The sequence below is a fragment of the Gopherus evgoodei genome, chromosome 22 (assembly GCF_007399415.2).
Source record: "Gopherus evgoodei ecotype Sinaloan lineage chromosome 22, rGopEvg1_v1.p, whole genome shotgun sequence".
NCBI lineage: Eukaryota > Metazoa > Chordata > Testudines > Testudinidae > Gopherus > Gopherus evgoodei.
This window is the reverse complement of record NC_044343.1, coordinates 10,531,330-10,556,947: the sequence shown is the minus strand read 5'-3', so window position 1 is coordinate 10,556,947 and position 25,618 is coordinate 10,531,330. Positions and strand designations below refer to the sequence as shown.

Here is a 25,618-nt window from a genome sequence, read left to right as displayed (position 1 = left end):
ATATAGCAAAGGGTGGGTTATTTTAGTCTGCTCAACTCAGGGTGGTGTTTCTTTAGAGGTGGTGGATTTGACCTCTAAAATTGGTTGGACTTCACAGATAAACAGGGAAGTGTTGGGAGGGGACAGCTAATGAAAAGTTTTTCTTGAAAAGTCCCCTAGTTCCTCTGACAGGTTAATAAAATGTTCAGACTAGGATGAAAAAGGATTTGTAATTTTGCAAATGTGAACTGGTGGTGATGGCGGGGGTGTCTCAACTGCTCTGACCGGCTGGGGAAGGAGGTTAAGGGTGTGGGGGAATAGGGAGAGCGATCTTAATTCCCAATAGGGAAGGGAGGGTTTTGGAATTTGTGTGTGATTGCATAATTGCAGCTTTCCTTGACTTTTTTGAATACTTATTTAAATGAGTATTAATGTAAATTACTTTTTATTTTGTCTAAAGAGAATTCCAAGTCAATTTTTCTGTTGACTACACATTATAATCCACACCTTCTCTCAAATATAACACTGATTTCCCGTGTGTAGTTTTTTAAAATAATCCACATATTTGATTGCCTTTTTCTGTCTGTCTTGAATCAAAGTGCTAGATATGAGATCCTTTAAAATGAGTATTCATGTTCAAATTAGTAAAAGCCTCACCAAGGAGAAACTTAGATGGTTTGTCTACTTATATATGGTTAGATGTCATTGCAAAACCAGTCTAGCTACAGCATCAAATATTTATCCCCTGCCATATAAAAACACTGTGTGTGAATTGGTTTGCAAAGAGAAAGTAAGGCAATAGTCTTCCAAAAACTGGTTTGGGTGCTGTTGGCTTTCTTTGTAGTGTTTTGGTGTTTGGACATGCTAGGACTTAGTCTAAGTATCTTGGTAATGCTGATGCAACTGCAATTATCTATTATCTTGCTTATGGCAGGGGAGACCACTGCATACATGCTTTCTGAGTTTTGGTGCTGTTGGATGTGGCTGTGGTTTCCAAAACATCCTGCATATACGAGGACTTGCTATTTTTGATCATCCTACTCCCAGAGCCTGAGCCCTCCAGCACACACCAGTTAATGCAGCCTTTCCTGTTTCGGCAGCTCTGTCATTTGTGTGTGTGTGTGCGCGCGCGCGCGCTGTACTTGAATTGACAGAAACTGAAAGTTTAATAGTGACCATTTCATGCTTGTTACCACATATAATCAGTTTCCAGAGACAAGTTAATATGTAGCAATAAATATTTTCTTGCATAAGTTAAGGCTTAATCAGGAAGGAGGGACTGGATTGGTGATATTTGTTTGAATCTCCTTGCTTAAAAAAGGAAACCTGAAATTAATGTTGTTACAGCTTGTGAGGTAGGGATAAAGAAATTTATCAGGGGAAACTTGGCCAAGTGTTTCTAGGTTGCATCTATTCTAAGATGTCCGAATATGCATACTCTTTTTTACAGTTCATAAAAATGTAGTGGGTTGGGTGTCTATCTGCATATGCTATCTAAGATGTAAGAAATGCAGTAGAACCCGAACATCCTGTCATTAAAGTGGCCTCTCTGGGTTGCATATTTTTTTTCCCATAGTGATACAGAAGTGAATGGTTCGTCTGGAGCTAATGAATATTTTGTACCACAGCTCTGTTGAAGAGATCACACTCCATAATATTTTGTGTTCTTGCTGGAACTTCTGCCATTGCATCAAAGAACTGTAATGCTTTAAAAAGAAATCCTCTTTGAACACTGCAGTGTCTGGCCTACTAGCATTGTACTGTACTGAACGGTAGACTTTATTTCCCTCGTTGGCTCAGACTGTAGTTGGCAGCAGGGTGTATGTACCGTTGTGGTTTCAGAGCTCAACTCTGACGTCAGCAGAACGTTTCTTAGTTTCACCACTGACTCCACTTGCTTCTTGGTATCTAGGAGGCAAGATGGGGTAACTTCAGAAATAATTTTTTTAAGATTTTTTTTTTTGTTTAGAAGCATCCTTATTTGCAGTTTCTCAAGGTTTATACATCTCTCATAATATTGGCACAGAATTTGTTGGGGATAGAGAGAATAAAAAAACAGCACTCCCCACTAATTTATTTCTGAGGGCCACATGAATGCTGGAGAATTATATTTGCAGTATCAAAAGTTGCGTAGGTGTTGTGGAGCTGCTGTTTGATAGCACAGTTGTGTGACTTAACGATGTATTAGACAACTTTTGCAACTTTTTATTTGTTACTACATCCAGACTTTATCTCACTTAGCAGAATGTTTATGTACCATGAAAAAGTATTAGATAAAAAATGTTCATATTGATGGTAGCAATTTAATTATGGTATGATTGTATTATTTGCTGTAAAGGACAGTTGCTTATTTTGTGTACAATAGGAAAACTGGGATCTCCTCAGACTACTGAATTTGCATAATAGCTCAGCTGACAACTTGGTGCCTGTCAAGATGTTAAAAGAAACCTGGGAGGGTGATGTGAAACGTGTATTTCCCTACAAGACTAATTAAGACCGTGGGAGGAGAGAGCAGTGGTGTTATAGATATAGCCTCCCACTGGCTTACATACAAAACTGAAAGTATGACTCTTTCTCCGCCTTCTGCTTTCCTCAAAGGAAAGGCCACGGTTTCCTAATGAATAGATGGTGAGCAGTTCTGTCCATAACGCACTGTGATGAGTAAGTTGAATAGTGCATGGTGAGTAATCTTTCCCCCCACATGACTCAGAAAATATTTTCTGATGTTGACCTCTGGTTTTTATGAGTGTCCTTCTTAATCAGAGCTGGGGTGGGTTTACTCTTCTGTATCACAGCGTAACTCCTTGACTCCCAAAATCCTGCCCAAAAGTGTGCTTGCATTAAATTCTCAAGTGTCTAGAATATTAAGTCTTGTACTCTGCTTCATTTATTGTATTAAAGCTTTATTTTAATGACAAATGAGAAGTTTAATAAACCTAGATAAGATTTTCCTTACTTTCACTCTGCTGGCCTCTCATTTCACTTAGAATCATTTACTCAAACGTCAGATTTCAGGTATATAGATTAATACGTAGATGATGTCTCCCCTATTCATACTTCAAAACATAGATACACAGGAAAAAAATCCTGGTTGTCTGCTGCCTCAAGATAGATACAAAAGACACAAGGTTTGGGGTCTTCTCACAAGCAAGTTATATTTGCAAAAATCTGATAAAAAGATCAATCCCTGTTATCTCTGAGTATAAGATGGAGTTTATACTGGGGCACTATTCCTAGACGTCATTTGTTTGCTGGGTGCCATTATGCAGCCTCCTCTCAGGATGAAGCATCCCCTTCAGAACAGGGAGTAGCTTGTATGACTGTGCAGTCTGAATTTTAAACCTTCAAACTAGCAGCTGTGATGATAAATCTGGGCTGAAGAATTCACTGTTCTGTTGTTTGTGCGTGATGTTTTTATTCTCACTGCTCTCTTTCTGCTGAACTCTGATGGCAGAAATATTCCATTGGCCAGCAAAATGTCATAGTATCATTTTTGCAGCTGTTTGAGAGAGGCATATTTTGGCATATGTGTCTACTACTAAGAAGTAATGAAGTATAAGCTTGATATAGTATTGACTTTATTTGTACAGGTGAGTGGGTGCACAGCATCTTTTTTTGCCCACTAGCTAGGCTGTGACACACATGATATCATTCTGTCCCTAGGAATATGTTTGCTCTGAAAGCTCAGGGGCAGGCACTAATGATTAAAATCACCACACAGCAGTGTGTCATCTTTTTTAAATTTATTAAAGGTTAACTACAGAGATGAATAAGAAACCCTGTTTAAGATCTTGTGCCCACTCTGATTGTGGGAAGCAGCCCTTTCTGGAAAGTAATTGTTTGCATCAAAACGGTATCTTCCCTGACTTTTAAGGAAAGAAGCTTCTTTTAATAAAAGAGTGGACTCCAATGGTGTGCTGTCACCTAAAGTTTTCTCAGCGGGAGTGGTGACGGCGGTGGCTCTCCAAAAGAAAAAAATCATGATACAGACTTCTTAATCATCAGAAGCTGTGTGTGTGATGGTGACTCACAGAGCTGGGAAACGTAGGAGCTGAACTGATACTTGTGGCGGTGGGGAACTTTAAAAAAAAAAAAAGTCACTAATGTAGAAAAGCCTGTAGAAGCTTTAATGTCTTCCCCTTCTCTGACCATTCAAACCCTGCATGCCCTTTGAACATTAGTGCTGAGTAGGCTAAATACGGGTAATTACTGATTTGATGATTTCTCAAGGTTGTATGGATAATAAAGTATATTGAGAGAAATACTTTCTAACCAACAAAACAAACAGAAGCAAATGGCAAAATGAGCATTGTAACACCATTAACTAACATAATTTGTTAGCATTGTTGTTGTAGCTATGTTGGTCCCAGGATACTAGGGACACAATGTGAGCGAGACAGTATCTTTTTTGGGACCAACTTCAGTTGGTGAAAGAGACAAACTTTTGAGCTACACAGAGCTCTTCTTCAGGCCTGGGAAAGAGATCTTTCCTGAACCCCTTCTTCTGGCCGTCAGATAACGCCCCCAGCTTCAGCAAGCTAAGCTCATCACCAAAAGCAAGTTCCCAACAAACCAAGACACACACACCAGCTCATATCAGCACCAGAGTCTGCCTGAACAACCTGCAGACACATCTCCACTGCCACAATGATCAATACCCCCTGCAACACACCTTTCAAGGTCCATGGGTCCTACACATGCCTATCACAACACTCGGTATACCTCATCCAGTGCACTAAATGCCCCAATAACAACACTGTGGGTGAAACCAGACAGTCGTCGTGCTCTCGAATGAACTCGCACAGAAAAATGATGGAAGATGAAAACACCACATCACCGGTGGGGGAACACACTTCACAAAACAATCACTCCATATCTGACCTCAATCTTTGTCCTCAAAGGAAACCTTCAGAACATCTTTAAAAGATGAGCCTGTGAGCTTAAAGTAATAGCTTTGTTAGATACTAAAAATCATGGTGTTAATAAAGATACTGAATTTATGGCTTATGACAACAATCTGTAATCCACTGACCCTCCACCTCCTCTTTTTGTTTTGCTTTATGACTGCAAGGGTGTTAAAGTGCCATTTCACCTTGAATGATCTCTTGGAATATGTGTTATCTCCTTACATGAAACAATCTGTTCCATCTTGTATTTAGCTGTGGTGTTGTGAGGTCTGGTTTGCATTAGGAGATTAGGTTGGTACAACTTCATTGCTCAGGGGGTTTGAAAAATCCACCCCCCTGAGTGGCACAGTTAAACTGACCTAACCCCTGGTGTAGACAGTGCTAGGTTGATGGGAGAACTCTCCCATTAACTTAGCTGCTGCCTTTCAAGGATGTGGATTAGCTGTGCTGACAGGAGAACCTCTCCTGTTGGGGTAGTGGTACAGCTGCATAGCTGCAGGGTGCATCTGTGCTACTGCAGCATTTTAAGTGTAGACAAACCCTCAGTACCTTTCCCAGACCCAAAGAAGAGCACTGTGTAGCCTGAAAGCTTCTTTCTTTCACCAGCAGAAGTTGATACTACCTTGCCCACACTGTCTCTATAATGTAATTTGACAATTTCCCCCCATTCTCTTCAAAATGCAAAATGAAACAAGGCAGGTACTCACAATGAGGTTTTCTGCTCTAGTTCAGAAGAAGAAAATATTGCCACCCTATCACTTTTCACACCCCTTGGGGTGCAATAGAGCAGCAATTTATCTTCTCTGCAAAGGCTCTTGTCAAATATAATTTACTGTGAGTGATAATTTACTCAGATTTCTAAATGGTTTAATTTGCAGCTGAAACTGACAACACAATACCTGTATTTGCATCCTAGCAAAAGCTCAGTGAGCAAATACCTTTCTCTAAATCCTTCTCCCACCTCCAAAACAAGAATGCCATTAAAATTAGTCAGGCTATTGTGTGAAACTACCTTAAGACCATTTCTTCTACAAGTCTGTTACTGCTTCCTTATATTTGAGATATCTGAGAGGCATTTACATGAAATGGAGGTTGTCAAAGATGGTTTTGTTGTTTTTTTTTTTTGTTGTAGAAGAGATGGTGTTAACTCCAAGTGCCCTGGCCAAAGTTCCAAGTGTGACAATTACATTTTATTTTCTTAAAATTCCCCTCAGTTTCAGTTGGACACAATATAGAACAGTTTATGCAATTACAAGTTCTCAAAGTGTTGAGGAAAATCCATCTCACCATATGCAGCTCCCACCCTTCTCCTCCATGGCAACCCACTTATGGAGAAGATTGTCCTTTCAGGTATCAGTCACCCGGATGAATTGTGCTTCCTCTGGGAGCTTGTGAAAGATATCGTATCCCTTGGTTTGCAAGATTTATGGGATAGGTAATCACCTTTCTTCCTGAAAAGCCATACCTCTACTTTCACACTTTCTTTTTTCTTTCATGCTCACCTTCCCCAGTCTTCCTTTTTTGTTTCTTTGTTGCAGCTCTTAGACTTAACCTTTTGAGTACCTAGTTAAAACCTCCCCATGCAATAATGAATACCTGATCAATAGTATAGTGAATAACAAACTTGTCCATTGTATTAATGACATTTTTTGATTATGTAGCTGATAGTTTGTATGTGGTATATTAAGATGCTCTGAAACCTGTCATTAAGATGATGTTTGCAGTTGACTTTACTTTCTCTTCCTAACAAAAGTTGCTGCAAGAGAGAGGGGGAAAGAAGAGCTCACACCAGGAATCCATGAATGCAATGAATTTTGCAGTTCTTAACTTGCAGATGAGTAGAATCATAGAATATTAGGGTTGAAAGGGACCTCAGGAGATAATCTAGTCCAACCTCCTGCTCAAAGCAGGACCAATCCCCAGACAGATTTTTGCCCCAGTTCCCTAAATGGCCCCGTCAAGGATTGAACTCACAACCCTGGGTTTAGCAGGCCAGTGCTCAAACTACTAAGCTAAAGCCAAAACCCAAAATTGGACATTTTGATTATACTTGCCACGTTCCATGAATTGGGCTTCTCAGCCACTTAAAAACCCTCCAATGGCAGACCTCATCCTTGCGTCGAGGAATAGCCAAAGACTTGCCATGTAACTTCTGTATTCTGTAGATATTGTTCTTCCAATGAATAATTGTTCATTTGGTGCAATAGACGTAAATAAATGTAGCGTGTGAAGCAGTTTAATGAGTATTTAACCACGTTTTATTAATCTAGCCAGTAATGTGTTTAATTCCATTATCATATATAGTATAGAAATGCAGACATTAGAGAATCAAGGAGTAGTTGCTATTTTTAGAACACAGGATGACAGCAAGTTATGTTTTACAACAGAAAATTTAAATGATGAATTTTTGTAGATATGATCAGAACTGTGAATCACAAAGATGGTTTCTGCTCTGCCATCTTTTTTCTTTTCCAGTTTCATAAGTGAATGAGTGACTTTGAGTAAGCTATGAACAAAGGATGTTTTGGTGTCAGACTAGGGATCTGGGGAACTAATGAAGACAGTTATGTGTTGATTGCCGAAATAATCAGTAGTGTAAAGAAAAAAGCCTTGGAAAGTTCTGAAGCAGCTTCTTCCATTTAATATCCCAAATATGTTGTTAGAATCTGCCTACACTAAAAGGAAACATTCAGAAAACTTCTGTTAATCACATGAAGCTCTGTTATTGATAGCAACATTGGGAGCTCTATAGTGAAGAGGCAGTCCAACCTTTTTAGCACTGTCATGTATCTCTTTTTAGATACAAAGTTTAAAAACTGCCCTTGGCTGTTGTGTAGAGTTCTTGTAGTATGCACTGTCAAATAGCTGCTTCCTAGTCCAGATGTGGTGCATTTCAGTGTTATGGGAGGTATTCCTTCTAGTTTGGATATCAATTTGTAAAGCCCTTTGGTGTGAAAAGTGTTCAGACAAGATTTTGATAGTATATGGTAAAATTCTGTTACCGGTGAAGTCAATGGGAGTTTTGCCAATGACTTTTGTGGAGCCAGGATTTTACTGTCTTTGAATCTTCATTAGATGGAATAAACAGGTTGGAAGGGCTTAGCCTTTGACTGAATTTTTGCCTTTAAATCAGGAATATCTTCAGATATTACAAAATTATGATGATGATATTTACCAGACTTTAAAATTAATCTAGTCTTTGAAAGCTTTTGACAGTCTCATTACAAGTGCTGCATGCAGGATGAAGTCTATGGCGGGTGTAACCAACAAGCTGAAACTCATTGTAGGTGCAGATGAGTTCAACTTTTTTGTTGTTGTTGTTGTTGTTGTTTCAAGACCCTCACAAACATCTTTCTTCTCTAGGACTTTGAGGAGTATAGCTTTGTATTCTTGCATTTCTGATGTGTCCATCACTGTAATAAGCAGGAGTTAGCCTCAGATAGTTATGGTATTTCCATCTTGGATTAAATGAAAAAAACTTCCTAAAATTTAAATCAGACTGTATAAGGTACCAAATCAGCAACAGAATAAATAGGTAATGGTGTATGGATGTGTGTGTACATAAATAAAACTTAAGCGATAACAGAATTTCCTCCTCCCATTGAAAACGGATACAATTTGTAGTTGGGTTCAAAATACATGAAATGCAGTTTCTCTTTAAAAACATGTAAAAAATAAAAATTTCTATTAACATTCTTCTGTATAGTGGTATGTTCAAATCCGAAGGGCCCCTGTGGCTCTTGAAGTCCATCCCACTTCCCCGGAAATGTTTAATGGTTGCTTTTCACTGAAGATCAGAAAGGGTGTGTTCTCTTGGGAACTCTGTCACCAAAAGATGCTGAATTCATTGGAATGCATTTGCTAGGCAAATTCTGTTAACCCATTGCACAGTTCCTAAACTCTTTTAACGTTAAATACACCAGGTTCTTTTGACTAATGCCCTTGGTGTGGCTGCTATTTCAGAATTTTGAAATAAAATGTCCTTATCCTCTAATTTTATTCTTTTTGATTACTCCTTTCCCCATTCTTGTTCCTAATGGAACTTGAAATTAACATGACTTTGACTTATTTATGTTCAAGCCATTAGCATGGTTTTGGGACTAAGTGTTCATTTGTGTCAGGAGTAACATATGCAGAACATTGCCTTTGCTTAGGTCCTACATAGAGATACAAGTTCTGTCAATGAGAACTTTTTGGCAACCGCCTGTGTGGACACAGATTGGTTTATTTCAGTTTAATTTAACCCTTTTCCCAACTAACTTGACTTAAACCAAAAAGTCATTTTTATACCGGAATAAGTGTGTCCATATCCAAACTATAGGTTTGTCGGAACAGACAAGTTGTACCACTTTGGCTACACTAGTCCCACCCTTCTTATTGTGGACACATTTTTATTGGTATAATTTTATTCCCAGATGATGGTGGTTTTTCAACCTTTTTACACTTGCGGATCCCTAAAATATTTTGAATAGAGGTGTGGACCTCTTTTGAATTTTAGACATAGTCTGTGGACCCCCAGGGCTCCGTGGACCACAGGTTGAAAACCACTACTCTTATGGGAAGGAGAACAAGCTATAGCAGTATAAGCCACGTTATGCTGATGTAATTGTGTTCACACTAGGAGTTGTACTGGTTACAACTATTTCGGCAGAAAATTGTACCCCCAACCAAAGTAGTTAGTACAAAAATAATCTGTAGACTAGGCCTACACTGGTATAAATGTATAACTCAATGTGTACAAGGGCAGCTTTCTCATGTAGATAAGGCCTCAGGCTCTGTTTGCACTACAGTTTACATCGGAATAAGTTACGTCACTCGGGGATGATAAATCCACTCTTCTGAGCGACTTAAGCACCAGTGTGGACAGTGCTATTTCGGTGAGAGAGCTTTTCCGGCTGACAGCTTCTGCCACTCATGGGGAAGTTAAGCTGATGGAAGAGCTCTCTCCTGTCGATTTAAAGCAGCTATGTTAAAGAACTTACAGTGGTGCAGCTATGCCGCTGTAAACTCTCTAATGTAGCCATGCCCTCAGTCTCTTGTTGGATAGATCACATATTAACAGAGAGATAGTCTCAAGGATACTTCCTTTCCAATTTGCTATCATATGAACCACTTCAGTTGCACAACATTTGCAACATGCTCCTGAGGCAGCTACAGCAATCACTTATGTGGAGATGTAAAAATATTTAATGCATTTTAGCTGTCTTAGTACAGTGTAGCTGGTGGAAACAAGAAGGAGCCAGCGCTGTATGGGCCAACAGTTCTGCAATCTATATCTATCACTCCTACCCATAATATCTATTTGGTTTCCATACCAGTTTTGGAATCTCTAATCAGGAGCATATTTTTCCCGTTAATTTATCATACTTTCAATTAGGTTAGATCTTGGCCCCAAGTTCCTATATATTTTTTTAGCAAACTTTTTTTTTTTTTTGGTCCCTTACGAAGGCATTAATGCACTGCAAGTTTTACATGATGTCTTCTGGCCAGCTGTGTGTAGCGCTATAAATTACTTGAAGCTTTGATTGGAGTCTTCGTTGTGGTTTATGACCTTGTCATGTGAGAAATAATCTTTGAGCTCTCTCTCTTTGATTTAATGAAGATAAAGAGATTGGGGGCACATTGTCTGCAGGAGGGAGTCTAGAGATGTCTTTTTGCTTTATAACCTCCTCCGTGGTGTAAGGAAACCTTAGTTACAAGGCAATTCAGAGGAAGCTTCTTGCTCCAATGTGTAAGAGAAGTATCGTATTCCAGTTGCTACACTGGAAAACAAATGACACCAACCTACTCTCAGCTGATGGCATTAATACGTCTAGCCCTGCAGTATGAAATATTGCACAGATATGACTTTTTAGCTTTCTCTTCACTTTGTATTCAGAGGATCCTGACGCATGCAAGTATGAGTTCACCAAAAATTGGGAGTGTGTATGCGCCAGAGGGCCTGAAACTTCTGAGAGAGTGACTCAAGATAGTTGCTAGCTGCACTTGAGATCTTGAGACTTCTCAATTCATTTGGTTCCCTCCCCAAACAGTGTCTCTTCCCCCTTTTCTCCATCATAGCTGGAAATGTTTCTTACATGGGTTTTCAGACATTCACCATTGTCTGTAGATGTTTGTATCCAGAATGATTCCTGTCTTCAAAGACTTAGCTGCATGTCTGCCTAGGCAGGCTGAAAAATAGACTAAAACTTTGTATGTTCTAAATCAGGGAGTACACAGATTTTTGGCTGCACCTATGGCACTGGATTTTGAAAGAGAGCATCTGCATGCCACACAATAATGTGGCACACTCTCCTTCTCTTTTCTGTCCCTGGGGCAGCCATAGCTCAGAGTAGAACCATATTGACACTGCTTTTGGATCTACAGAAAACCTTTCCACTTGAGCACAAATGGAAGAAACATGGGGGATATTAAAGGCACAGTTGACCCACTGATCACTTTATTTCAGTGGGCAAAACAGGCTGTTTTTCTTGTCCCACCTTTGTGATGCCATTGCTAAGCAACCTTGTCCGTAGGTGACCACAAGGGTGTATGCACCTCTTGATGGTGTGCCCACCATTGTGGCTAGCTGGGCCATTTTTTTGCTAATATGCAGATTGGCCCTTTGCTATCCAAATACCTTTATCAAAGCATGAGGAGCTGCAACAGTATTCTGAGACTGGCTGAATGGCTGCGAGAGCCTGAACTGCTGTGATTTGGTGGCCAGGAGAGGAGTGGTTTCCAAAGTAAGGCCAGCTTCTACCATGAGGGAGGTGTCCCAGGCAGAGACAACATAGAACTAAAAAAGCATTTTTTTTATCAGTTTGCATCAGCTGCTGCTTCCTTTGAGTTGTACTGTCTGACCTAGTGGTCACTGAAGGACTCATGAGAGACCTCTTCCTCCTGGTTTGCAAATGCCTGACCGCAACTGCTTGCACATGCCCAAATGGTCTTGGGCAGCTCTTGCACAATTCTGAAATGAGGCTTTGGACACTTTTCTTTGGGGAAGAAGCATGTCCTAGTTGCTGGAACACTGAGAAGGGACTAAGGTGTCCTGGGTTCTATTCCTGGATCTTCCATTGGCTTGCGGAGTCATCTTGGCCAAGTCACAGTCCCTCTCTTTGCCTCAGTTTCCCCATATGTAAAATGGGGGTGTACTTACTTCCTTTGTACAGTGCTTTGAGATGTACTGATTAAAGGTGCTACAGATAATATCACCTTGATCTTCTATAAGACCCCCTCCTCTGTCCAACTTATTTGTGTGTGCCCAGCCTCACATTTTCGGTATGCCAAACCACCCCCACTGGAAAAATCTATCTCCTGTTTGTATTTCAGAATACCCCATAGAACCCTTACACAGGGCATAATGTGTTTAAAGCACTGTACAGACAGTGACTAATCCTCATAAATGTTATCCTCATTTTACAGATGGGGGGAATAGGTAAGTAGGTATTTATGCCATCTTAAGCTTTAGAAAATGTAGCCCTCATGAGACTTGCTAAAAATGTAGACTGCAGGACAGTTGCATGTCCTTTTATATTTAGTTCATTCTCATACATCTGGAAGAGTGCTAGGATGTGGTTTCTCATTTCAGGTCCTGCCAGCAAAGCATTTTAATTAGTCATTGTTCCACAAACAATTAAATGTTCGTGGAACAATGACTAAAGTGACACATTCACAAATTTAAGAAATAGCTTTTTGAGATTCACTTTACATTAAGAACCTTTTTATCTTTAAAGTACCACCCCTCTTTCATAAACATACCTGGGTGTCTGCGATGCTATGCTATCATGATACCTAGAAATGGGGCCTTGTCTACACTACAAAGTTGCAGTGCTGGTGAGGGGGTTACAGCGCTGCAACTTAGGATGCGTACACACCTGCAGGGCATTACCAGCGCTGCAACTCCCTGTTTGCAGCGCTGGCCGTACACCCGGTCGTGCCTCGGGTGTAGAGGATCCAGCGCTGGATCACCAGCGCTGGTCATCAGGTGTAGACACTCACCAGCGTTTTTGTTGACCTCCGTGGAATAAGCAGGTATCCCAGCATACCTGAGGAAGCCTCTCTGGTAATTAAGCCAACTCCACTGCCCTCCAAGCAGGTCTCCTTCCCCGCGGTGTGCTCTGGCGTTCCCCGACCCTCCCTCCAAGCAGGTCTCCTTCCCCGCGGTGTGCTCTGGCGTTCCCCGACCCCCCCCTCCAAGCAGGTCTCCTTCCCCGCGGTGTGCAACAGCGCTGCAGCGTGGCCACATCTAACACCACTTGCAGCGCTGGTTGCTGTAAGTTTGGCCACTCTGCAGCGCTGGCCCTATACAGCTGTACTAATACAGCTGTAACAACCAGCGCTGCAAAATTGTAGATGTAGACATACCCTAATTCTGAAGTCCACACCTTAAAGAAACCTTCCCATATTAAATCTTAAAAGTGTAAATGGAGGGAAAATTTGTAGAGAAGGTTATGTAGTACTTCCTATTCAGTATTGCAACACTGGCCTTCATAATAACTGGGTAAATTGCAGCAAAAGTGTTGTAATAAACTGTCAAAATTTGACATTTCAGTTTGATAGTATAGGTTTCTAATTCAGTTCTTTTCACTGGAAATTGCTACTGTATTAAAAACAAAAACATAGCCTTTTACTGAACTATTTTACCTGTCTGACCACTACTGTCTAGTGCAGGGGTCAGCAGCCTTTCAGAAGTGGTGTGCCGAATCTTCATTTATTCACTCTGATTTAAGGTTTCGCATGCCAGTCATACATTTTAACGTTTTTAGAAGGTCTCTTTTTATAAGTCTATAATGCATAACTAAACTATTGTTGTATGTAAAGTAAATAAGGTTTTTAAAATGTTTAAGAAGCTTCATTTAAAACTAAATTAAAATGCAGAGCCCCCCGGACCAGTGGCCAGGACCCAGGCAGTGTGAGTGCCACTGGTTGCCTACCCCTGGTCTAGTAGTATTGTCTGCTACTGTGTTTGACCAGTGCTTAGTCCAGTGTGGCCCAATTCTTGGTTGATTCCCAGGTCATGCAGTAATACTGTAAACATGATTAATCCTAGTCTAGATAATGAGAAATACAGATGAAGATTGCCCTTAAAAGTTTGGTTTTCCATGAATGACAGTCACAGAGAACTTCCTAAAAGAAACTGCTCAAACTTTTCAGACAATAAAGAAATTAAAGTATACTCTAATCATAACAAGCAATTCTGACAACAATAAGGAAAGGGAGTGGAGCATGGGATTGAGACCCATGTTCTAGTCCCTGCTCTGAACTTTCATAGGCCTTGTTAATAGTCAGAGTTCCACTATTTAATTTTAATTGAATTTAAAAACTGGTTCAGAATGGTGAGGCTATTTGATTCATTTTAAACCAAGATTCTATTAATTTTATCTTAATTCAATAAGGAATCAAACTAAATCAGAATAAACCAGTTTAAATTGACTTGAGTTTACACATCAAACTGGATTTGCACAACGTAGTTGAACTAAATCAGTTTAAAATCACGCACTTAATTCAATTGGTGCAATTTGCATAGAGACAAGATCTCAGTGCCAACTTGGGCAACTGACTTTTTTCCCTTGAGGTCTGATCTACACTTGAAAATTAGATATGTCAATGTTGCTCAGAGCTGTGAAAAACATTGTCCTAGATGCAGCTACGTTGATGGAAGTTTTCTTCTGAGAAGTGCATTAACTACCATTAGTGTAGGAAGCATCTATGCCAGGGGTCGGCAACCATCTTTTAAAAAGGGATAATTCTTTATCTCCCTCACAGGAATGTGGAGACTCACGGTATGTCTACAATACAAACACTACAGTGATGCAGCTGCTGCAATGGAACTGGGCCACTGTAGTGCTTTAGTGTAGACTTGCCTGCAGTTATACTAACAAAATACACTGGATACTCTGTTTGGGGAAGTGGTTTAAGATAACACAGAAAATAATCCGCTGGTATCAGCTGCATTTCCACTGGGCTTGCCAGTTTAATTGTACTGGTATATATGTATACTGGCAAACCTTTTCAAGTGTAGATATGTAGGCTGGTATTTTCAAAAGTACCCAGCATTGACTGGCCTACTTCTTTGAAAATCCAAACCCAGGATATTGCGGAGTGCTTTGAGGTCCTGTACAAATACTGAGTTTTAACAAAATACCATCTTAAGTTGGAACAACTGGATATTTTTCTTTTGGATACTCAAGTCTGCTGAATCAGCGACCAAATGATTTTCTTTTTCAAAGTAGTTGACAGATTGACTTCTGAAGCATATGGAAAGGAGCAGCAATGTTTATGGAATACTGACTTTTTTCCCCACTGATGCTCCTTTTCTTCATGCAAATTATACTTTAAAAAAAAAGATTTTAGGTAAATTAATAGGGACTAATTCTGCCTGTAGATGCTTATGCTCATGCAGGGCTCCTATTATGGCCAACAGTATATGTACCGGGGCATAATTGGACTTTCATATTATGCACAATGTGTACATGTTACTGTCATAATAAAAACCCTGTGTTTGATATGGAAGTAGGTTGTGTTTTTTTCAGTTGAAGAGCAGGAAACCTGTTTTATTTAAACTTCTCCAGTGTTGACCTCTTGCTGTTTTCTGTTGTAAAGAACACTGGACCTATAGAGGAATATTATTTAATCATGGGCTATTGATCACTGATGGGTGCACATGACATTTTAAATTGTATGCTTTACATGTGTGCAGAAATCAGTTGATCCTTGATAGGATAATTTTGAAATCTGAAGCTACACAATTGTAGCCTCTAATATTATTTAAAACTTGGCAAAATAATATTAAACAAAAGTTTATTGATATAACTTTGACTTGGGTTTGAACCTAATGTTTTAAAATGGTCTAAATGCCATTCTTTGTGCGCCTTGCTATGGTTAAGGCGGTATTACAGCCTATGGGCTGCAGCTGATTACTGCTTTGAGGCCCTAAGCAATAGCTACCCCCATTAGGGAAAGGGCTGTCTCTTTTCATTCTCTGTTTGTGCAGATGAGGTGCAATTCCCCTATGGAAAATGGGTGTCCTCCCTTTCTTCTTGGCTTTCTTCTTGAACTAGAAGATTTTATTTGGAGTTAACAGCCATAGTTAGTTCATCCCATTCATTTGGAATACTAAGGAATGTGATTAAAAATAACTTCTGTTTTTTGAATTTCAATACCATTGAAGCAGAATGAAGTAAATTGCTAAATTGTTTGCTGTTTTGCCCCACAAGTGAGTTTTCTGGTGTGTGCAGCATAATTACAGAGGTACTTATTTGCACTGTTGAGGCTGTTAGACCGTTGAGTCCCATCCACACTGGCATTTCACCAGTTGAGAATGGTACAGTGGCAGATGATGTGATGGGTAGCATTGCTTGGAGCAAGCATGATCCAAATGTGATCACCTGTGATGTGTTAGGAGCATTTATGTGTGTGGAGCTATGGAATGTTACAAAGCATACAAAGAGGAGCACATGGTGGTTAGTAGGTCAAACTTCACTGCTTAGCCAATTACTTGGTTTCTGGTTTCTTTTGTTAGTTTTACTCCTTAGGTATTTTGTGGCTGCTGCCACCCCTGGAAAGTTCTAGGATTTTCACATCTGCGGCCATGTCTACACTAGCACTTACGCTGGCAAAACTTTTGATGCTCAGGGTGTGAATAAATCACCCCGGAGCGACATAGGTTTTGGCGGCATAAGCACTCATGTATACGGCACTATGTTGGCAGGAGATACTCTGCCGCTGAGGTAGCTACCACCAGTCATTGAGCTGGTTTTATTTATGTTGACAGGAGAGCTCTCTCCTGCGTTAGCAAAAACAGCGAGCGATCTTTAAGTGTAGACGTGGCCTGAGTCTGAGGTTACGTCTGTACTACCCACTGGATCGACGGGTAGTGTTCGATGTATCGAGGATCAATTTATCGCGTCTCGTCTGATGCAATAAATCGATCTGCTAATCGACACCCGTACTCCACCTCGGCAGGAGGTGTAAGTGGAGTCGATGGGGAGCTGTGGCAGTCGACTCGCTGCCGTGAGGATGGCCAGGTAAGTCGTACTAAGATACTTCGACTTCAGCTACGCAAATAGCGTAGGTGAAGTTGCATATCTTAGTTTGAACCCCCCCGCTAGTGTAGCCCAGGAATGAGACTACTGATCCCAGACAGCATGATTCTTCACAGTTACTGCCTCATGTTCTGACATTCTAAAAATAACCCCCCTTCCTTGCAGTCTAGAGAGCAGTTTCTTTCATATCTCTGCCTGAGTCAGTAGGGTAACAGATGTTTGCCCTTCCTTATCTCTATCCCCTTTCATTGTCTCCTGAGATTCCTGTTCAAGCCAGTACCTAATTAACATATTACCTGCAGGTTGCATGGCATGGGGATTTTCTATCACAGTATTTGTCCTTTGTCCCATGCTGAAATTGGTTTTTAAAAATAAGACTTAATGTTATGAAACCAAATTTAAAACTGGGTATGTATAATAGGAAACCTACATATCCCCAAATTTGGCTGTGAGAAATACAGATTTAGATTTTGTATAACTTCCAGACTGAGAGAGAATTCAGAGATCATTAAAAGTCTATAAGCTGTGTGTGGTACGCATGGGACTAAATAATATAGATACTATATGTATAAGTGATCACTATGTCACAAATGCATTCTATCATGCGTCTCTGATCACTTTGCCTGCAGTCTGCCCTTGAACAACTTTTAAAATTTCAAACATCCCCCATTTTTCTTTTAAATCGTCTGCATTTAAATGTTTCTTCTTTTCCTCAAATGTGGAATTGCTTTCCCACAAGCCCTTCAAAAATTACCCTGCCTGAGGCCCAGGATGGGAAATTCAGATCTTGGAAGCTCAGCATTTGCTTTTTGTTCAGGAAAGTCTCTTTTTAATTAAAAAAAAAAAAAAGTTATGACACTAGGTTATTTTTAGAGATTTCTGTGGCGCCTTCTGAGCCCTTTACAGTTGGACTCTTGGTAACTATAGCTCTGGGCTTTGCAGGATGGATACAAAACACTATTTAGAACCCCCCATAATTTTCCTAAAACAGACTTTTCTGTAATGTGGCACATGCACAATGGTTTTATTGGCACTCGTATGGGATGAGACCTGCAGAACTCACTTGTGGCTTTACCTAAGTAATATGGTATTCCAAACATATGCCAGTAGAACCTTTGTGTCACACAATCCTGTGTGTATATGTGTGATGTAATGGACAATTTCAATGACTTTATAGTAGTAGAAAGGCTTTGATGTAGCTGGTGTTTGGTGTTGCCAGTTATTAATCACTAATATCCATTCTTATTGTTTAGTTGATAGTTTATTTTAAAAAGCCGTTTGCTGATTTAGAATCCTATTCCACATATGGAGACGTGAGCATGTGCCAAATGCTCAGTGGATGAAATCAACTGTTTGTTATGTAACTTGCATTCAAACACCCACCTCGCACTAACAATCCCCATTGACTATAACATTTCTTATTTTCAAGAAGTGATGGTGACATGAGTGGAAGGGCAGTTTTTAAAAACTGTTTAGTGGTCTGTGGAAACTCAAGAAAACTTAAGAAGCTTTGTCTCTTGAGAAATGTACATTTTGAATATATTAACTGGGCTGGGTGGCAATTAAGGACTCCTGCCTCTGTGTAACTCCTAATCTACTTTTGAAGGTGGAGTCCTGTAATCTTTGGGGATTAATATGAATGGTGTTCTCCAGATATCTGTTTGAAACTGCTTCTCTTCTCTCCCCCCCCCACCTTTAATTTCAGGACAAACACCATGATGCTGCTCATGAAATCATTGAGACAATTCGGTAAGTGTTCAATGTAGAACTGGACAGAACCTTTTTTTCCCATGTTGGTATTACTGTATGTCTCGAATTAGACATTGGGAGGGGAATCAAAATACAAAGGAAGACAGCAATCTAATTATGCTGTAGCAGAACTAAACCTGTACACTAATCAGAGTTGCATTACAGTGCTGTAAATTCACTTTCTATAAAAATGTTTTTAGAGGTGCACGTAGTGCTCAGGTAATGCGGTAACTTCTCCTTCCCATGCCCGCAACTTAATCTTAGTCTGAAACAAACTGTTCCAGTCTGTGGTTGTTCTAACTGAAATTGTACAACAGTACCAAATTGTATGTTTTATTTATAATGAGGATTTTAAAATTCAGTCTTTGGAGACATAAGGCTAGGAACTAAACAAACAAACAAAAACAAAACACCACCACCACCATCTACGTCTCTTGTTAAGTGCTGGCCCAATTTAAGCTTACACTGTTTACTTTTATTTCTTAAAATATTTCACTGTGGCTACAACTGTACAGTGCCACTGGCACTCAGAACGGTTGGGAGGGCTGCCTACATGAGCATTCCAGGGCTAGTGGAGCTGCATCAGTGGGAGGGTGTGGCTGAAATACTACTGTGAAGAAGGCTGAGCGTAAGAGGCCTGAATGTTTTCAGGCACCATTACAGCCACACACAGTTGTGACACAGCAATAATTCATACTTGCTGTGGTTTTGGCAGCGTTAGGAAAAATTTGCTGGGCAGAAACAGTCCCTAATACAACTGGATTTTTTGTTTATCCTCAACAAATAGTCCTATTTTAAAATTGTTTGCAAGCATACTTGGCCTGTGTTTGTGGATAGAAAATAATGTTATCCATGTTAAGAGACCATGATTTAGCCTTGTTCCTTGACATTTCTTTTTTCAATCCACGAAGGCTTTGTCTAAAACTTTTTCAACCATTGCTGACAGCATTTCAGCTGTAGTAACATTAGTAAGGTTGGGAGCCCTAGCTTTCTGGCTCTGACACCTGTTTTCAGTAGCGCATCAGTTAGACATGCTCTGAGCAGGTTTAACTGATGCGCTGCTGAAAGTGGCTACTGAAGTAGCAGAGTCACCTGCACTAGTACTTTGTATGTGCACACCAGCCAATGGGAAGAAGAGTCAATGCTAGAACACAGTTGGGCCACAATCACATTTCACAGCTTTATTGTAAAAATGGGGATTTCTGTAGAGCCTACAGGGCCTTAAACTTCTGTAACTGTCAGTCTTACCCATGTACCAAATTAACCACAGTGCATACTTGTTGCTTATGCTAGTAAGCTGTCCTGTGGAAGTGTGAGGTGAGAGGATATAAAGCTGACCACTGGCTTGAAAATTTGTGATATGAACAGTTGTTTGCTGCACACTGGCCTAGTTTGTTGGGAGAAAAATTGCAGAGATCAAAAACGTGAGGTTTTAAGGAGGTGTCTTCATTAGAAGAATAGCAAGAAATGTAGTTCACAGATACTTACCGTTATGCCTTTTTTATAAGGTGCTGAATGTCCTAAAGAGCAATGAGAAGAGAAATATTAGTGATTTAAGATTAAGCCATTTGGATACTAAATGTGCCCCTCTCTCTCACATTGGCTGTTCAGGACATTTTGTACACTTTTAGCCTATTCAAAATAAAATCAGGTCACCTTTCAGCATAGTAAAGTGAGGAAAAGTGATTTTATAGAAATGGCATTTTAATCAACAGATCTGCTTCCTGTACACATGCAATCATGTCTTCTGACTTTGTCTAAAATGTGGTTCTTTTTTGTTGCATATTTGTGCTACTATTAATTCCACTGCAAAGTCAACACAGAGATGTGGGAGAGAACCTGGAATTGTTATCAGTAAATCTATTAAGATAGGGTATGTCTATTGTGACAAAGTTCCTCTTCTATCTTGGTGGGTCCTGTGCTTATTGGTGGATTTGTTTGCCTTAGAGATTCACCATGTGGGTCAGGAAACAGCCCAGAGACCTTCCCCCTTTGGTAACTCACAGTCCAGGTCAATTCCTCCTGTTTGATCAGGAATTGGGAGGTTTGGAGGGAACCCGGGCCTACCCTCTACTCTGGGTTCCAGCCCACCCCTGTGGACTGCAGTTGTCTAGAGTGCCTCCTGGAACAGCTTTGTGACAGCTACAACTCCCTGGACTACTTCCCCATGGCCTCCTCCCAAAACCTTCTTTATCTTCACCACAGGACCTTTCTCCTGGTGTCTGATAATGCTTGTACTCTTCAATCCTCCAGCAATACGCCTTCCCACTCAGCTCCTAGTGCCTCTTGCTCCCAGCTCCTCGCATGCACACTACAAATTGAAGTGAGATCCATTTTAAACTCAGGTGCCCTGATTAGCCAGCCTGTCCTAACTGATTCTAGCAGTTTCTTCTCAATTGACTCCAGGTGTCCTAATTAGCCTGCCTGCCCTAATTGGTTCCAGCAAGTTCCTTCTTGTTCTGGAACTGTCCCTGTTACCTTACCCAGAGAAAAGGGATCTACTTAATTCTGGGACTAATATATCTGCCTTCTAACACTCTCCTGTATGTGGGGCCTATTTCTGATCTGCCGTCCGTTCACATATCCAAGCAGAGTTCCTCTGGGCAGCGTCCACTGACTCCCTCGATGCTTTCGAAGAGCAGTAGGCGCTGTGTGGGGTTCTCTGCTTGGTGTCCCCATCAGGTTCCCTTTGTTTAACCCTTTGACCGCACTCCTGTCCTTGTTATTTCATTAGTTGTCCCCCAGAATTACTTGGTTTCCAGGTCCTGTGGATCCTCCTCTTGGGCTGAGCAGGGGATCCTTTAGCAGTGAGTGAGTGGAGCCCGCCCACTTCCTGGATCCCAATAGGAACACTCTCCTGTATCCATCTGGCCTGACCCTGTCACGCTATACATACAGCTGCAGCGAATGTGGTGAAGACACTCTCTGCCAATGGGAGAGCTCTCCCATCGGCATAGAAAACCCACCTCTGTGGGCAGCATAAGTTATGTCTGTGGGAAAGCCTCTCCCGCTGACATACTGCTGTGCACGCAAACGCTTATGTTGGTCTAACTTATGTCACTTGGGGGGTGGAATAGTCACACCCCCAAGCAACATAAGTTTTGCTGATGCAGCGGAGACATGGCCTAAGTTTCAGTTGCATAAACTTTTAGCCAGGGTGATCCACAAGCCAGAAAGAACTCAACTTGATTGTCAGATCCCTGGTTGTCAAGATGCCGTTTCAGAAATGTTCTTTCTAGTGAGCTGAGCAAATTTGATACAAAAATGGAGATGATAAACATGGAACCCCACCAAACCATCACTGGAGTCCTTATGGGGCCACAAAGTATAGAGGGGTAACTCTTTAACTGTTTCTCTTTTTTGAAAAAAACGAAACAAATGCTATAGCGAGTAATCAATCTATCCATAATATCAAGACCTAAGGGAGAGAAAATGTGATTCCCAATGGTATTCTATAGAGCACTCTATATTTTAGGTGTTGCTTCGGATCACTCTTTCTCATTTTGATGCTTAGAAGGGAAAGGGTGTGAAACTCCTTTTTCTGATGTGGCTTCCCCTGCCCTTTACAAAGACTTTGTCGCTCCAGTGACTTGCCATCCAGACTGGGGCCCTCATTGTTAGCTTTTAAGTTGTCTTTGAAAATAATTAACTTTTTCACATTTGAAATGAAATGCAGAACTTTGTACTTCTTTTGCCAGATTTAGCTTGTCAGATATACTGGCAGTGGCTGTCAGTTTTCCATTTCTAACAGGAGCAGAATACAGGGCTGTATTAATACAGCCTGAAAAAAAAACATGCCTTAAAAAAAACAAACATCAAAACCACTATCAAGTCTATTTCAAGGTGGTCATTTAAGTGGAAGTACAGTACACTGCACTGATGGAGGGAGAGAGTGCCCTCTCACACCAACTCTTTGGAGGTTTCATTGTGCTGAGGATTGCTGTGCATTTTCAAACATCAGGTTGCAGGAGATGACTTGTATCTGTGTGGCAAAATAGCAAGTAGCTTTGTCAAAGGAAGTGGTTGTTCATAACTTATTAAAAAATAAGTGCATTTCAGAATGATTGCTTCACGTTTCCCATTAGATTAGCATTAGCTGTGGCTTTTATTTTTACATCAACTAAATATATTTGTCATTTCATTGGGAAGTCAAAATTCAGTTCATGCGTATTCAAGAGCTTTATAGTTCTGCCAGTGGTAATGGGCACTTAACTTCATATTCACTCTTGTGTTGAATAAGAACTCTTCCAGCCCCATAATTAGCATTTTGTGATGTCTACCTCACTTCTTACAATATTTCAGTCTTTCATGCTTTCTGTAACACCGTCTTTCATTTATAGGAACGTCAGTCTAGAATCCAGACAGATTGCTGCTTCAGTAAAAGTAAAAACTGCCTCGTTAAACACTAATGTAAAAGATTTGGGGATCTATTGTATTCTGATTTCTTGTCTCATTGCAGGTGGGTCTGTGAAGAAATCCCAGATCTCAAGCTTGCCATGGAAAATTATGTTTTAATTGACTATGATACAAAAAGGTGAGAGGAACCGAAGGGCAGGCCTAAATGGCTTGTTGTGAATTGGTCTAAGAATAACTAATTACAGACACTGCAAATTGAGCTGAAGTTTTCTTTTAGAGCTGGCTTCAGACTCTACAAAGTTATTTTAGTAGGAAATGTGTAACAGGAGTATTGGCAACGGCTGTTGGATTTAAGGACATAATTGGAAACTTCACATAGCAAAAAGCTGAGCTGGTGTACGTTGGAATTACTCACCCTGAAACAATGATCTGTATCTGTGCTGTTGGGCTAAAGCCAGCGTTAGGAATCTGAATGGCACTGAAGTTTCTGCTTTTGTAGTAACTAAGAATTCTTGTTGGAAAACACTATGACAGAGCTGCCCATGGCACCACTGATTTTTCTCTCCATGTTTGTGGAAGGTTAACTTTCCCCACTCTTCTATTCAGAATCAAATACGAGTGGCGACACTATAAAAACAGAGTTTCAGCTCAAACTATTCCTACAGACTTTGTCTCTGGAGAAGCAGGAGCAGTGCCTGATTCACAGAACTATGTGAAAACACCTACTACATGGACTGGCTTGACAGGGATGTGTTACAGTCTCTGTGGGTAGAGATTGGGAGGGACAGAATCTGACCCTATGAAATGTTTTTGTTTGTAATAAGTTCATTTGGTGACAGTTGAGAGATTCTATATTTTTGGCTCAGTTTGACTGCACTAACTGAGAATGGAAATAGAGATGACACTTGCCTGCAGCCAAGTTGTGGTTTATGAAAATCCATGAAATTTCTTAAAGATCTAAGTTCACTGGTGTCCACAAAGTGATCATGTCTCCTGAGTGGGATTGAGACAGGTGAAACTGAATCAGGTCCTAATTCAGCATTAACTATGTGAGCACCTGGATGGCTTTTGCAATATAAAAGGACCTATATTATTATTATTGCTATATTATTCCTTTTATTTTATATGGTCTCCTCCTACTCAGCTCTCCAGCCTCCCAGGAAATTATACAGGAGTTGCGCTGGTTAGGCCTCAACTGGAGTATTGTGTCCAGTTCTGGGCACCGCATTTCAAGAAAGATGTGGAGAAACTGGAAAGGGTCCAGAGAAGAGCAATGAGAATGATTAAAGGTCTTGAGAACATGACCTATGAAGGAAGGCTGAAGGAATTGGGTTTGTTTAGTTTGGAAAAAAGAAGACTGAGAGGGGACATGATAGCAGTTTTCAGGTATCTAAAAGGGTGTCATCAGGAGGAGGGAGAAAACTTGTTCACCTTAGCCTCCAATGATAGAACAAGAAGCAATGGGCTTAAACTGCAGCAAGGGAGATTTAGGTTGGACATTAGGAAAAAGTTCCTAACTGTCAGGGTAGTTAAACACTGGAATAGATTGCCTAGGGAAGTTGTGGAATCTCCATCTCTGGAGATATTTAAGAGTAGGTTAGATAAATGTATATTAGGGATGGTCTAGACAGTATTTGGTCCTGCCATGAGGGCAGGGGACTGGACTCGATGACCTCTCGAAGTCCCTTCCAGTCCTAGAGTCTATGAGTCTATGAGGAGTAGTGAATGCTCAGTACCTCCTAACATCAGGTCTATGGTTTATATGCTGATATTGTAATACAATAATTTTGTAGTACTGGTGGGGTTTGTGTAGGTGTGCAGCCTCACTTTTTGTCAGCAATGATACTGAATAAAAGAGGAAACCATCTGTCCTCAACCGCACCTCACTTATTTCTCAGAAGCTATTCAAAGAAGCCATAAACCTGTCATTCTGGTAATAGATTAATAAGTTTATTTTCCTTGGGGGAAAAAAAAAAGAATTATTTGAAAAATTTATCTTAGAAGATTAGCTGCAGTGCTGCAAATGCAGAGAATGGGAATGAAAACCAGTGCATTATGGAAACGCAAATATACACTCATAAATAATACTTTTCAGTCTTTCCTGTTTTTATTAACATGGAATTAAAAACTGTCAATTGGCAGCTCAAAGTGAGTGCAAAGTAACAGTGTTCTCAAATAAGGAGTCTTAGCTAGTTGTGGTAGTGAAGTCAAGTTCATGAGACGTTAACTTCCTTCCTTTCTCCTCTGTTTTTTTCCTCCTCCCTTCTTGTCTTGGGGTAGCTGTGGGATATGTTACTCCAGTTACTCTGTGGACTGGCTTTTCTGCTGCTGCTTTCTGGAATCTAGTTATGTAATGACAGTGGGACTGGCTGGTATCCTTCCCCCCTTGACCCGAAATGATTGTGTAATCCTCTCAGCCTCTGCAATTAAGGTGCCTGGCTAAACTGTGATCCCAACTAACCCACAGAACAAGGATTATGCTTCCCTTGTAAAGCGGGTGTCTGGCGGATGAAGTTTATTCTTTGAAGAAGTTGTATTACATGGCACACTGCATGCTAGAACAGAACTGAGCTCTGGATGAGTGTCTGACTATCTTCA

General features: G+C 40.5%; 2 protein-coding genes across 5 annotated transcripts in view; one reads left to right on the top strand and one right to left on the bottom strand.

Annotated features, from left to right (window-relative positions):
- Window positions 1-25,618, top strand: part of DOT1L (DOT1 like histone lysine methyltransferase) — a 96,079-nt gene that overhangs the window by 1,435 nt on the left and 69,026 nt on the right. For 3 of the 4 annotated variants that reach the window (XM_030540300.1, XM_030540301.1, XM_030540299.1), the window contains exons 2-3: window positions 18,621-18,664; window positions 23,124-23,198. In XM_030540300.1, coding sequence (XP_030396160.1) covers window positions 18,621-18,664; window positions 23,124-23,198 — 119 coding nt within the window. Of the gene's footprint in view, window positions 1-2,445; window positions 2,660-18,620; window positions 18,665-23,123; window positions 23,199-25,618 lie in introns of those variants that run through there. The other variant, XM_030540302.1, reaches the window with a different exon arrangement.
- PLEKHJ1 (pleckstrin homology domain containing J1) overlaps window positions 20,153-25,618 on the bottom strand; it is a 94,195-nt gene continuing 88,729 nt past the window's right edge. The window contains exon 6 of the mRNA XM_030540308.1: window positions 20,153-20,184. Coding sequence (XP_030396168.1) covers window positions 20,155-20,184 — 30 coding nt within the window. The 3' untranslated portion in view covers window positions 20,153-20,154. The remainder of the gene's footprint in view (window positions 20,185-25,618) is intronic.